The sequence below is a fragment of the Macaca nemestrina genome, chromosome 1 (assembly GCF_043159975.1).
Source record: "Macaca nemestrina isolate mMacNem1 chromosome 1, mMacNem.hap1, whole genome shotgun sequence".
In the NCBI taxonomy this organism is placed as follows: Eukaryota; Metazoa; Chordata; class Mammalia; order Primates; family Cercopithecidae; genus Macaca; species Macaca nemestrina.
In genome coordinates, this window is record NC_092125.1 from 199,023,562 (window position 1) to 199,036,313 (window position 12,752).

General features: G+C 49.2%; 1 protein-coding gene across 5 annotated transcripts in view; it reads left to right on the top strand.

The window, feature by feature from the left end:
• LOC105494690 (DLG associated protein 3) overlaps positions 1–12,752 on the top strand; it is a 64,943-nt gene that overhangs the window by 21,311 nt on the left and 30,880 nt on the right. For all 5 annotated transcript variants that reach the window (XM_011763358.3, XM_011763355.3, XM_011763360.3 and 2 more), the window contains 4 exons: positions 1,290–1,372; positions 3,152–4,309; positions 8,304–8,509; positions 8,834–8,906. In XM_011763358.3, the coding sequence (XP_011761660.1) occupies positions 3,203–4,309; positions 8,304–8,509; positions 8,834–8,906 (1,386 nt within the window). In that variant the 5' untranslated portion in view covers positions 1,290–1,372; positions 3,152–3,202. The remainder of the gene's footprint in view (positions 1–1,289; positions 1,373–3,151; positions 4,310–8,303; positions 8,510–8,833; positions 8,907–12,752) is intronic.

A 12,752-nucleotide genomic window follows, 5' to 3' on the forward strand; every position in this document is an offset into this window, starting at 1 on the left:
CTTCCCCATCACCTATGTGTATGGGACACACAGACATCTTGTACTCCATCGCAAACACCCTCTCCTCTGAGAAGTCTTCCTTGACTGCCATCTATTGAATCTGGTCCCATCCTCATCTGACGTAGCCTAACATTTTGGTACCTCTTTACAGCACAGTCATTTGTTCGTCTACTTAGTGAATGTTTATTAAGGACTGGCTCTGGGCAAAGCCCTGAGTTAGGTGCTGGAGATGCAGAGATGAATAGGACTTAGTTCCTATCCTGAAGAAGACCACATTCTAAGTGGGGAGACAGAAACCAAAACAGACATTTTCAATGCAGTGTGAAGGCTGCTTTCATGGGGACACCCAGGGTGTTATAAAAGCCCGATAAAGGCCGGGCACGGTGGCTCACGCCTGTAGTCCCAGCACTTTGGGAGGCCGAGGCGGGTGGATCACGAGGTCAGGAGATCGAGACCATCCTGGCTAACACGGTGAAACCCCGTCTCTACTAAAAATACAAAAAATCAGCTGGGTGTGGTGGCGGGCGCCTGTAGTCCCAGCTACTCAGGAGGCTGAGGCAGGAGAATGGCGTGAACCCGGGTGGCGGAGCTTGCAGTGAGCCAAGATCGTGCCACTGTACTCCAGCTTGGGTGACAGAGCGAGACTCCATCTCAAAAACAAAAACAAAAACAAAAACAAACAAACAAAAAAAAGCCCGATAAAGAGCATAACCTAGAATAAGAGCACAGAAAGTCTTTAAGGGAAGGTGGGGGCTTAATATGAGTAAGTGTTAGCCAGGGGGAGGGCTTTGAGGTGGATGAAAGGAAATTCTAGGAGGAGGGTACAGTTTGTGCAAAAATAAAGTGGCCTGAAATAACTCTGTCACGTGAGAGGTTGTTCCCCTGTTAGACTATAAACCCCTCGAGGACAGGGACCACTCTTAAATCACCTCTGTACACTTCCCACTCTCTTGCTTATGGTAGCTGTTCAACAAATGTTTGTGGAATGGAATCATATTTGAGGGCAATGGAAAAAAAAAAAAAAATGCAGTGGCTCAGCACCATGGACAGATCCCACAGACACCTGCAGTTGGAGGTAGTCCAACCTGTAAGCTCATTTGCATGTATTTGAATAATGAAGCCAACCTCATTTCCCTGGGGGTTCAAAGGCTCTGCATCATGGCGGATCCAATCAGTCCTGGTTTTGGGGGGGTTGGGAAGGGAAACTGTCAGGGCCAGAGTCCAGTCCTCTGAGGACTGTGGGAAAACATCTCTCCCCTTTTGCTTACCATCCTTTTCTTTTCCATCAGGAACCAGTGGTCCCGAGCCTTCTGAAGTTAGGATTCTGCCTGGTGGTGGGGATCCTGACATCAAGGATGGGACACCCTGGATGGTGAGTGATAGAAGAGTCTGGGAGCGGGGATTAGACTCAGGTTCTCATGCCAGAATAATGAGTTTGAATCTTGATTCAAAGTGACTCATCCACTTACTGGCTGTGTGACCTCACCATTTTGAGCTCAATTTTCTCATGGGTAAGTGTGGATAATATCTGCATTACAAGATTTCAGTAAGATTAGAGAGTATCAGGTATGCACAATACCTGGTATATAGCAAGTACTTGGGAAATAGTAGGAGATGAGGGATGAGCAGGATCTGAAGAAAGGTGGGTGTGGGGAGGTGGTGGTAGGGAGAAAGAGAATGAGTCTCGGAGGTGCCGCTGTCTGGAGCCTTTGAGGCTGTCATCCCTCCTAGTCAGCAGATGGCCCAGGAGCCTGGTCGAGGATGAGGGAGGGCACCGTCTGCCAGCTCCTCTGTCCCTGTCCCTCCTGCTGTCACTCCCTCCTGCCGTAGCTCCTATCCTGGCAGCTCCTGGAGTCCTGATTGGAGGCAGCTCTTGCTGAGAGCTGACCTCTCTGTCCTGTAGCCTTGGCAAGCCTGGGATGGAGGCCAGGAGCACTGGTTCCTGAGTTTTTTCTCCATCGCTTTCCTGTCTTGCATTCCCTCTGTTCCTGGGAGGAGGAACTCCTGGGTTCCAATCCCAGTTTAGGATTCAGATGCTACTTTGTGTAGCTGCTGTTCTTCTTCACGGATTTTCCTCCTTCATGATTCCCCTCCAGTGGAATGGGAGTGGAGGGTGGGGGGTAAAAGGCAAAAGGGGTAATTTCATGGGGGAAATATTTGGAACCCAGAAGAGGAAGGAGGAAGAGTCATCTCAGATTCTCCTTATTTCAGTCCACAGGGGAGGGAGAATGAGCCTGCGGCCAGATGGAATGCACAGGGCATGGAAGGAAGGGGAGGGATTTTTCTGTGGGATGGTGCTGGATATGTAGATTTGGGTCCAGTGTTCTCTTTGTTCACAGCAGCTGGGAGCTGTGACCCTGAGGCTTGGCTCTTGCAACAGTGGGGTGTAGGGCAGGGTTGGGGTAGAGATGTGGCTGTGGATCTATTTGCCTAATGCCAGCTTGTTAAAAGCTAGTTCACCTAAAGACTGGTTTTTTGAATATTTTATGTCTCCCTGGGTATCCTTTTGTTTTTGGTAAACTAAGGATATACACATACACACAAACACACACATCCCAAAGTATATCTATATATTTACAAATAAATGTGTATATATGTATATATGTAAATATTTCTATGTATATATAAATATATATGCATTTATAAATATTAATATACATTTACAAATATAAAAGCAAACATATATATATATAAAAATAAAAATTTAGAGGCCAGGTCTTGCTCTGTTGCCTGGGCTGGAGTGCAGTGGTATAATACAATCATAGTTCACTGCAGCTTTGAGCTCTTGTGCTCAAGAAGTGATCCTCCTGTCTTGGACTCCCAAAGTGCTAGAAGTACAGGTGTGAACCACTGTGCCCAGTCTCTAAGGACACTTAAAAACCCATTTGACTGAGGGAATATCCTCCTGTGAATAAGTATTTATCGGATTTGCAGCATTCGTTGAATGATGGGATTACTTTGTGCCCTTGAGTGTCTATCTGTCTATTATGACTGTTTAAAGGAGTTTTTAGTCCATTTGTGGGAGGATAGTAAAATTAATCATAATAAATTGATATGTATTACCTAAAGGGATACAAGGATGCCTAATAAAAGATGGATTTAGGTGAAGAGGGCTGTTCAATTCAAATACCTTTTCTCCCTATTTTTCCAGGAGGTTCCTGGGGCCTGGCCCCCAAGACTATGAAGAGCCTTTGCTGAGGCCATGAGGGGTTACCATGGCGACCGAGGCAGCCATCCCCGCCCAGCCCGCTTTGCTGACCAGCAGCATATGGACGTGGGCCCAGCTGCCAGGGCCCCATACCTGCTGGGCTCCAGGGAGGCCTTCTCCACTGAGCCCCGCTTCTGTGCCCCGAGAGCTGGCCTGGGACACATTTCTCCTGAAGGGCCCCTGAGCCTGAGTGAGGGGCCGTCGGTAGGCCCTGAGGGAGGGCCAGGGGGGGCCGGGGTTGGGGGGGGTAGCAGCACCTTCCCCAGGATGTACCCTGGCCAGAGCCCCTTTGACACCTGTGAAGACTGTGTGGGCCACCCACAGGGCAAGGGTGCCCCCCGCCTGCCTCCTACACTCCTGGATCAGTTTGAAAAGCAGTTGCCAGTTCAACAAGATGGCTTCCACACACTACCATACCAGCGAGGGCCAGCAGGGGCAGGGCCCGGGCCAGCGCCAGGGACTGGCACTGCCCCAGAGCCCCGCAGCGAGAGCCCTAGCCGCATCCGGCACCTGGTTCATTCTGTGCAGAAGCTCTTTGCCAAGTCCCACTCTCTGGAGGCGCCGGGGAAGCGGGACTATAATGGGCCCAAGGCTGAGGGAAGAGGTGGCTCTGGAGGAGACAGCTACCCTGGCCCAGGCTCCGGAGGCCCCCACACCTCCCACCACCACCATCACCACCACCATCACCACCACCACCAGTCCCGGCACGGCAAGAGGAGCAAGAGCAAGGACCGCAAGGGGGATGGTCGGCATCAGGCCAAGTCTACAGGCTGGTGGAGCTCCGATGACAACTTGGACAGTGATAGCGGCTTCCTGGCGGGTGGCAGGCCCCCTGGGGAGCCTGGTGGTCCCTTCTGCCTGGAGGGTCCAGATGGGTCCTACCGGGACTTGAGCTTCAAGGGGCGCTCGGGCGGGTCGGAAGGCCGCTGCCTTGCCTGCACTGGCATGTCCATGTCACTGGATGGACAGTCGGTCAAGCGAAGTGCCTGGCATACCATGATGGTCAGCCAGGGCCGGGATGGATACCCGGGGGCCGGGCCAGGCAAGGGGCTCCTGGGTCCGGAGACCAAGGCCAAAGCCAGGACTTATCACTATCTGCAGGTGAGGCTTTTTGGGGGTTGGGGAACAGGGTCCTCAGCCTTCACCAGTCTTGTCAACCAGGGAGCAGTGGAAAGTGTTGGGTGAGAGCCAGCTGTCCCTGTGATGGAGGGCCTGGATGCCGGGAGGCTCTGCCCTGCCCCATTGGGTCACTCTGAGCTCCTGTGGGGCTTCACTTTCCCTATTTGTGCCATGAAGGGCCCTTCTGTTCTAATGATGTGTCAGTCCCTGGAGACTTCCGCTTGACCTACTGTTTTGGACAGGCTGTGCTGATCTCTGTCTTAGGAGGTTGGAGGCATAATGAAGTTGAGGACAGGCAGTGGACAGGATACTGAGGTGCACCTTAGCTGTGGCTGCTCTTAAGATTGAAGGTCAGCAGTTGGAAAGCAAAGCCTTCTCCAGCCCTCTTTTCTGCTATAATCCGGGTGGCCCACATGTTTGAATATGAAGATCCGTTATTTCCAGAATGTGCCTCTGCTGAAGTTTGTCATTCTGGGGTACCTGTGGTGGGACAGCCGAAGCTGTGGAGGGGTCCTGGGAGTTTCATGTGTCTCATGTGTTTTCCTAGGTTAGGGGACAAACTGGATTTCAGCCCTGATACAATTCAGGCAGGGCCTCCTGGGAGTGGATGGTGCAGGTGATAGCTGGCATGCTGTTCTCATCTTGTCTTACCATCTCTATGGTCTCTGCAGGTGAGGCCAGGAGCTCTGATTCCTACTTTTTATGGAGCCTTCACCCCAGCCTCATCCAGCCTACATCGTTTTCTTAAGTCATGCTATAATTTTAGGAGAAAAAGTCAATACAAGTTCTGGAGGTTCAGTGTATTTCTGCATTCCACATAGCTGCTACAGATCTATTTATTCAATGAGCATTTCTGGGTGCTGTGGATACAAAGATGAAGATACAGATGCTGCTTGTGAGGAGCTCACAGTATACAGTGGGAATAGACAAGGAAGCAGATAGAATATAGTATGGTGAGGCTGTGATAGGAGAGAGCCCTGGGCTTCTTGGGAACACAGAGGAGACACCTCACCGACCTGGGTGAGGACTGTTCCCTGAGCTGAATCTCGGTGGAGGAGTTGCAGTTGTTGAGTGCCGACTAAATGTATTCTGGGAAGAGACTATACAGCATGTTCAAAGGTGTGGAAAATAGAGTCTGCGTGTGTCTTTGTGGGACATTGGCCTTGCTAGGTAAGTTGTGCACAAGTTAGGGCTCTCCTGGAGAACTCATGAAGGCCCAAGGGAGCACATAGGGCCACAGAGCAAATAAGAAGGGACTTCTGGATTCAGGACTTCTGGATTGGCCTGGTTTGCCCCCTCCCTGGGTAGGGAGGTGCTCTAAGCTGGGAACTGAAGGGTCCAGGGAGGGAACACCCATCCTTTCTCCCCCATAGCCGACTCCTTGCCATCCCTGAAGACTCACTGCCATTTCGCTGCTCCCTGCTGCTTCTCCAGGGCTGCCCTGACCTCCCTGGGGGCTTCCTTTTTAACATGCACCTCACAGTGTCCTGCAGAGGAGTGAGGAGCTCTGCAGTGGCTAGAGTGGGAACCCTGCAGTGTGGCCTTCCCATCTGCTGGCCTGCCTCTCTCCACCTGCCTGCTGCTCTCTGTAGAGAATGGGGAAGGGGAATGATCCCTCTGATCTGGAGTTCCAGGGTATCTGAGGACTGGGATGTCTGAGCCCATGTGGGGAAGAACCAAGGGGCTACAGGGACCCTCCAGAAAGCCTCGTGCTCCCCTGGTACAAAAGCAGGGGAGACTGGCCACATGCAGCCAGGTGTCTTTGTCGGACTCCCAATCCGATTGTTGAAGCCCTGTTTCTCCCACTGGATACCAGCTTTGTCTTAAGCCTCTTCCAGGATCCCTCTGTCCACTCTGAGCCCCTGTTTCTTTATGGAGCCTCATCTCTTTGTTTCTCATCTTCCGATTGAGCCCCAGCCCCTCGAAGAGGCCTGCTTCTCCCCGTGGGTTCCTTCTCATCCCGAGTCTCCACCTTTCCCCTGAACCCTATGCTGTCCCTGAGGTGTTACCCCTTTTGGAGCTCCCATCCCTACCCCATTTAACCTGTTCTTTACAACAAGGGTTTTAAATCCTCCCTACCTCCCCCAGACCTCTCCCCCACGTCTTCACTTACACCTCATTTTCCGAAGTGTAGGCTGACATCACAGACTCCCTCAGCTTCCTGACAGCATCTCTCTAGACACATCCAGATTCTCAGCCACCCTCATCCCCTTCCTTGGCTCATAGGAAAAGCTGGGACCACCCATCCCAGGCTGATCCTTCCTCCAGGGCTTGAGCCCATCTCCTCATGACCCCCTCCATCCCTGAACTGTTCTCCTCCCTTCTGAGGTTTAAAGACTATTTTTACTGGCTCTTTCTGTCATCCTGAAAACATGTCCAAAGTTACTTGCCTCCTAAAAAATATTTCCGCAGCTCCATCCCACCTTCCATGTCCTTCATAATCAAGTTCTTAGAGCATAGACGCCTCTTCTTCACTTTCTTTCAATTCTCCCCTCACTGTGGTCTGATTCCCACACTTCCTGTCTTTGACATGCCCTGGCAGTGGCCACAGATGATCTCTTGAGAGCTGTCTTCAAAAGGTACTTTTTGGTGCCTATAATAATTGTTACCATTTATTGACCACTTTCTATGTCCTGGAAACTCTCTATTGGCTCATTTATCTTTGTCACCAACCCTCCGATGTAGGCATAAGTATCATGACCAACTCGCAGACAAGGAAACTGACACTTAGAGGTTAATCCGTTTTGCTTAAGTTCACCTATCCAGCAAGTGATGGGGCCAGAATTGCACATGAATCTTCTAACTCCCGAGCCTGAGTTACTAACCTCTGAACGCACTGTGGCATTTGACATAATCGACTCCTTTTATTCTTGAAATGTCTCCTGTTTCTATGACATGGCATTTTCCTGACTTCCCTCCTACCCCTCTGCCCACTCCTTCTCAGGTGACTTCACAGGCTCCTCTTCCTTTCTTCACAGTCCCTTTTTAAATGTCAGTGGATCTCTGCTCATCTCTCTTCTTCTCTCCCCTGGGCTGTCTCATTCACTGCTATGGATTCAGCTGCCGCCCATGACTCCCACATGTCCGCCTCCAACCCCGATCTCCCCACTGAATCCCAGAACCAAACATCCAACCACCTGCTCAACAGTTCTATGCCAAGCTCAAGGTGCTCAACCCCGACCCTACCACCTTTTCCCAGACTTGTTTCTCTGGGGTTCTATGGCTCAGTGAGCGGCAGCACCCTCCTCCAGGTCCTCAGCCAGCAGCCTGGCAGTCATCCTCGACTCCTCCCGCCCCCTCATCCCCCACGTCTAATCAGGCTCACTGATGCTCCTTAACACCTCTCATTTCCATCTCCTTCTCTTCCCCCTCATTGTCATTGTCTTAATTTAGGCCTCATCATCTCTTGCCTGGATAACAGCGTCAGCCTCCTAATTGGTCGTCCTCTCGCCACTTGAGCCTCTGCCCTGCTCCTGGCCCTCCACAATCCAGCCTCTGTTTGGACTGTGGGAGAGCTCTTTCTGCAACACAAATCTGATGTCACTCCCCTGCATGAAGCCCTCTGTGGCTCCCCACAGCGGGGAAGGAGAGAGGATTTGGAATGTAAGCAGGTTGAAAGGATGAAGGAAAAGGAAGGGTAGAAGGTTGACTGAGGTCAGGTGATGCCTGACTGCCGGGCATGGAATTGACACAGGTCACTTTGGCCTCTGATCATCAACTGCTTGACGCCTGTCATGTCACTCCCTCAGACTCTCTAGGTGGCCCTTAATTAAGTGCAGAAGGTCTGTGGAGGATGACGAGGTGTCTCTTGTAAGGGAGGGGGACAGCCTGAGACCCTCCCCTTCTGCCTCTGCATGTACCTGAGTGTGCCTGTTCAAGCCAGGGCAGAGCACCTCCCACTGGCAGTGGGGAAAGAGTCCTGGCCTCTAGATTTACTAGGGTCAAGTCTGAGAGACAGAGGCCCCTGTTCCTGCAGGTGCCGCAAGATGACTGGGGGGGTTACCCCACTGGTGGCAAGGATGGGGAGATCCCCTGCCGCAGGATGCGGAGCGGCAGCTACATCAAAGCCATGGGGGATGAGGAGAGCGGAGACTCAGACGGCAGCCCCAAGACATCTCCCAAAGCAGTCGCCCGACGCTTCACCACCCGTCGCTCCTCCAGCGTGGACCAGGCCAGGATCAAGTAAGGACAGGGAGGGCCGGGGGGTGCGGGTCGGGAGGCTGAGGCTGGATTCCTGCGGGAGATGTGTGTAGAGTGGGTGAAAGTCAAGTAGTCCTGCTTAGGGTTCAACTAGGGTGTCTCACTCCGCTCCACATAAAGGGAGGGTCTTGGTGGGAGTCCTTCTCTGGGGCCTCTTTGGGAGTCTCTTTACCCAGGATCTCCTAAGGGATCTCTCTTTGGGGGTTCTGAGGAATAGGACTTGCTCAGGGGCCCCAGTGCTATTATCTCCCCTCCCCCACCTCCTAGCAGTCCACTGTTCTGACTCCGGAATTTTGCCCTTCCCAGCTGCTGTGTCCCACCCCGGATCCACCCCCGGAGCTCCATCCCTGGCTACAGCCGTTCCCTCACCACTGGACAGGTAGGGAGAGGCCCAGTATGCCTGGAGGAAAGAGTGAAAAGGGGATTCAGTGCCATGCTTAGCTTAGGACTTAAAATCAGAGGGTCTGCCCATGGAGAGAGCTCAGGCCTGGCTCTGGGGAAACTGGGAAACCTGCCTTAGGACTCCTGGAGCTGACTCAGGCTGGGAGTCTCAGAGAATCACAGCCTTAAAACCCACCAAGTGTCCTCAAAGTGATGAGCTTGTAAGGGCAACTCCAGTGCCCTGGGGCTCTCCACAGGCCCGATTGCTTCCTCCCTGCCCCCGTGTAAAAGGTAGGATTGATTTGTACAGACAGGGCACAGGCCAAGCTGCAGTCTCAGACATGATCTGGGCCTGAATTCTGCCACCCTGCCCCTCTGTCCTGAGGAACCACAAGCAAGAGACCTCACTTTTCAACACCTCTGTTTCTCGTCTTTAAAATGGCAATAGTAGGGACAGTTATTTTGCAGGGGTTTTGTGAGAGTTCCGTGAGAAAATGTATGCAAACACAAGGTACTTGGCCCGAAAATGGCATTCGAGAAATGTGAGTTCCATATCTAAGTACAGACTTTCCCTTTAATTAGACGGAAGCAGTGCCGTTTAGTAATTAAACACACGAGATGGGGTTGAATTCCAGCTTGGCTACTTACCAGCTAAGTGACCTGGGGCAAGTTACTTGACTTTTTTTGAGCCCCACTTTCCCTTTTTAAAAATAGGCATCATAATAGTGTTCTTGGCACATAGCCAGCATTCAATAAAGGTTAGCTATTTTTACTGTATGCTGGGGAAAAAATGCAATGCAAAAGACCATCCACGTTGGCTCCCATTGTTCACTGCTGCAGTCTCTCAGTATTCCTTTTCCATTGCCTGAACCAGGGAATCTGATTGGCACAGCTCTCTTTTTACATCAGACCAGCCTATGTTGTTAAACCCACGAGTTAAATGCTTAGCCCTCATTTTACCTGGCCCATCGGTCACATGTAACACAGTTGAAGACTCCCTCCTTCCTGAAAGACTGTACTTGGTTGGCTTGGAGGACACCACGCCCTCTACATTCTCCTGGATTCTCTCCCTGGCTGCTTATCCTCAGTCTGTGTCTTGGGTGCCTCTGCAACTCCCCAGGATGTGAACACTGGAGTTTTCTAGAACTCAACCCCTGGACTTCTCTCTATACCTACTCCTTAGGTGATCTTGTCCGGGCTCATGGCTGAGAGCCTGATGACTACCAAATGTATATCTCCAGCCCAAACTCTCCCGTAAATGCCAGGCATATATGTCTAACTGTGCATTGAAATCTCATTTGGATGCTTAGTAGACATCTCAAACTTAAGATGTCCAAAACTAAACTGCTGATACACATACCCTCCACAATCCCCTCCCGTCCCTCACTGCCGCAGTTGCTGCTCTATCCTCTGAATTCTCCATTTCAGATGACAACTTTATCCTTCTAGAAGCTCTGGTTTAAAAGGCTGAAGTCAGTTTGACCACTTTCTCTCTCTCACAACTCACCTCCAATCCTTCAGCTAATCCTGCTGGTCCCACCTTTAAATATATCCAGGATCCAACCACTCCTCACCACCTCCACTGCCACTGGTTCTTCTAGGCACCATATCCTTTTGTCTGGATGATGGCACTGCCTTCTAGTTGGTCTCCTGTATTTGCTCTTGCTCCACTTCATCCTCTCTCATTACAGCCCGCATGATCTTTAAAAACTATAATCACACTCGCTCACTCTTCTGCTCAAAACCCTCACCTTGCTCAGAGTAAACTCAGGAACCTAACCATGGCTTTCAAGGCCTGCATGACCTGGTGACCTCGCTGGAGTGGAGCTGCCTCTGAGTTCCTCTTCTAACGCTGTTCCCCTCCCTCCCACTCCAGCCACACGAGACTCCCTAGGGCCCTTGCATTTGCCACTACCTTTGCCTGGGTGTCACCTTCCCAGACACTCCCATGGATCACTTCCTCACTTCTTTCAGGTCTTTTCCCAAAGGCTCTAAAATTTTAATTTAACGCCCCCCTTCCAACATTTCCTATTCCCCTTCTCTGTGCTGTCATTGTTGAGGTCTTCTCCGCCTTCTTCCTCCTGCTCTTTTTCCTTCTTCTTAGCACTTTGCACTATCTAACATCACATATACTTGACATATTTAGCCTGGAGGTATGGCTTCTTATTCTTGCTTTATAGAAGATGAAATAAGTTTAAAGCACTAGAGATGTCACCCTATTATGTCTCATAATACTTTTTTTCCCCTTAAGTCTATTGTTTTTTTGTTTAGTATTTGCCTGGAACACCTTGTTCCATCTTTTACTTTAAAGCTTTTTGTCTACGTCTCAGGTATATTTTTTGAAAATAATTATAGCTACATTTTACCTATATCCATTCTGATAATTGCTTGAGAGTTTAGTACATTTATATTTATTGTGATTACTGATAATCTGTGATTACCCCTTGGCCTAAACCTAGGGTACTGTGATGACCCAGGCCCTAACCCTTGGATTTATTTCTATCATCTTATTATGGGACTTGTATTTATCTTGCCTTTGGGCTGATGCTTTTCTGTTCCTTTGCTGCCTCCTTTTGGTTTGAGTTTTCTTTATTCTTCTCCCCACCAAATCCCACACTGGTTTAGTAGTTATATATCCTATTTTATTCTTTGTGGTTACCCTTATAATTTTCATATGCATATTTGACTTAATGACTGAAGCTGACAGTTGTTTCTGTACTCCTCCTGAACAATGCAGAGACCCTAGGACTTTTTTTTTTTTTTTTTTTTTTTTTGGTGACGGAGTCTGGCTCTGTTGCCCAGGTCAGAGTGCAGTGGCTAGATTTCTGCTCACTGCAACCTCCGCCTCCCAGGTTCAAGCGATTCTCCTGCCTCAGCCTCCCAAATAACTGCACCACTATACCTGGCTAATTGTTTTGTATTTTTAGTAGAGACAGGTTTCGCTATGTTGGCCAGGCTGGTTCCAAACTCCTGACATCAGGTGATCCACCCGCCTTGGCCTCCCAAAGTGCTGGGATTACAGATGTGAGCCACCATACCTGGCCAACATTTTGATTTTGATGACCTTTTCCCTTCTTGTTCTTTTTTTTGGCAACAAAAATTTATTTTCTCACAGTTCTGGAGGCTAGAAATCTGATCAAGCTGTCAGCTGGAGTGGTTTCTACCATTCAGTGATTTGTATTTTTATATTTTTTATGTTGCTGTTTGGAGAAAAAAACATTTTAAATTTGATGGTGCATAATTCATCAATTTTTCTCTTCTTGATTGTGCTTTGGTGCAAAATTTAAGAAATCTTTGTCTAATGCAAGATCACAAAAAATTACTCTAATGTTTCTACTAAGCATTTTGTAGTTTAATATGTATATTTAGATGTATGATCCACTTTGAGTAGTGTGTGTGTGTGATTCGAGTTAGGGGTCCAGCTTTATCTTTTGGAATGTGGATATCCAATTTTCCCAGCATCATTTGTTGAAAAAGCTTTTCTTTCCTCATTGAAATTTCTTGGCCCCTTTTTCAAAATCAATTTACTGTAAATGCATGTGTTTATTAATGAACCTTAAAACTTATTCCATTGGTCTGCATGAACCTATCTTTATGCTATTACCACATGCTTTGATTGCTGTAACTGTGTAGTAAGTGTTGATTTTGGTTAAGTTGAAATTATACGATTTTGTTACTCCTTTTAAAGATTGCTTTGTGTTTTGTGTTTCCTTTGCGTACACACATGATTTTTGGGTAGGCTTGTTGATTTCTATAAGAAAATGTAGTTGGGAATTTGAAGGGATTGCCCTGAATGTATAGATGGGGTATTGTATTCTTAACAATATTAAGTGTTATTATCCTT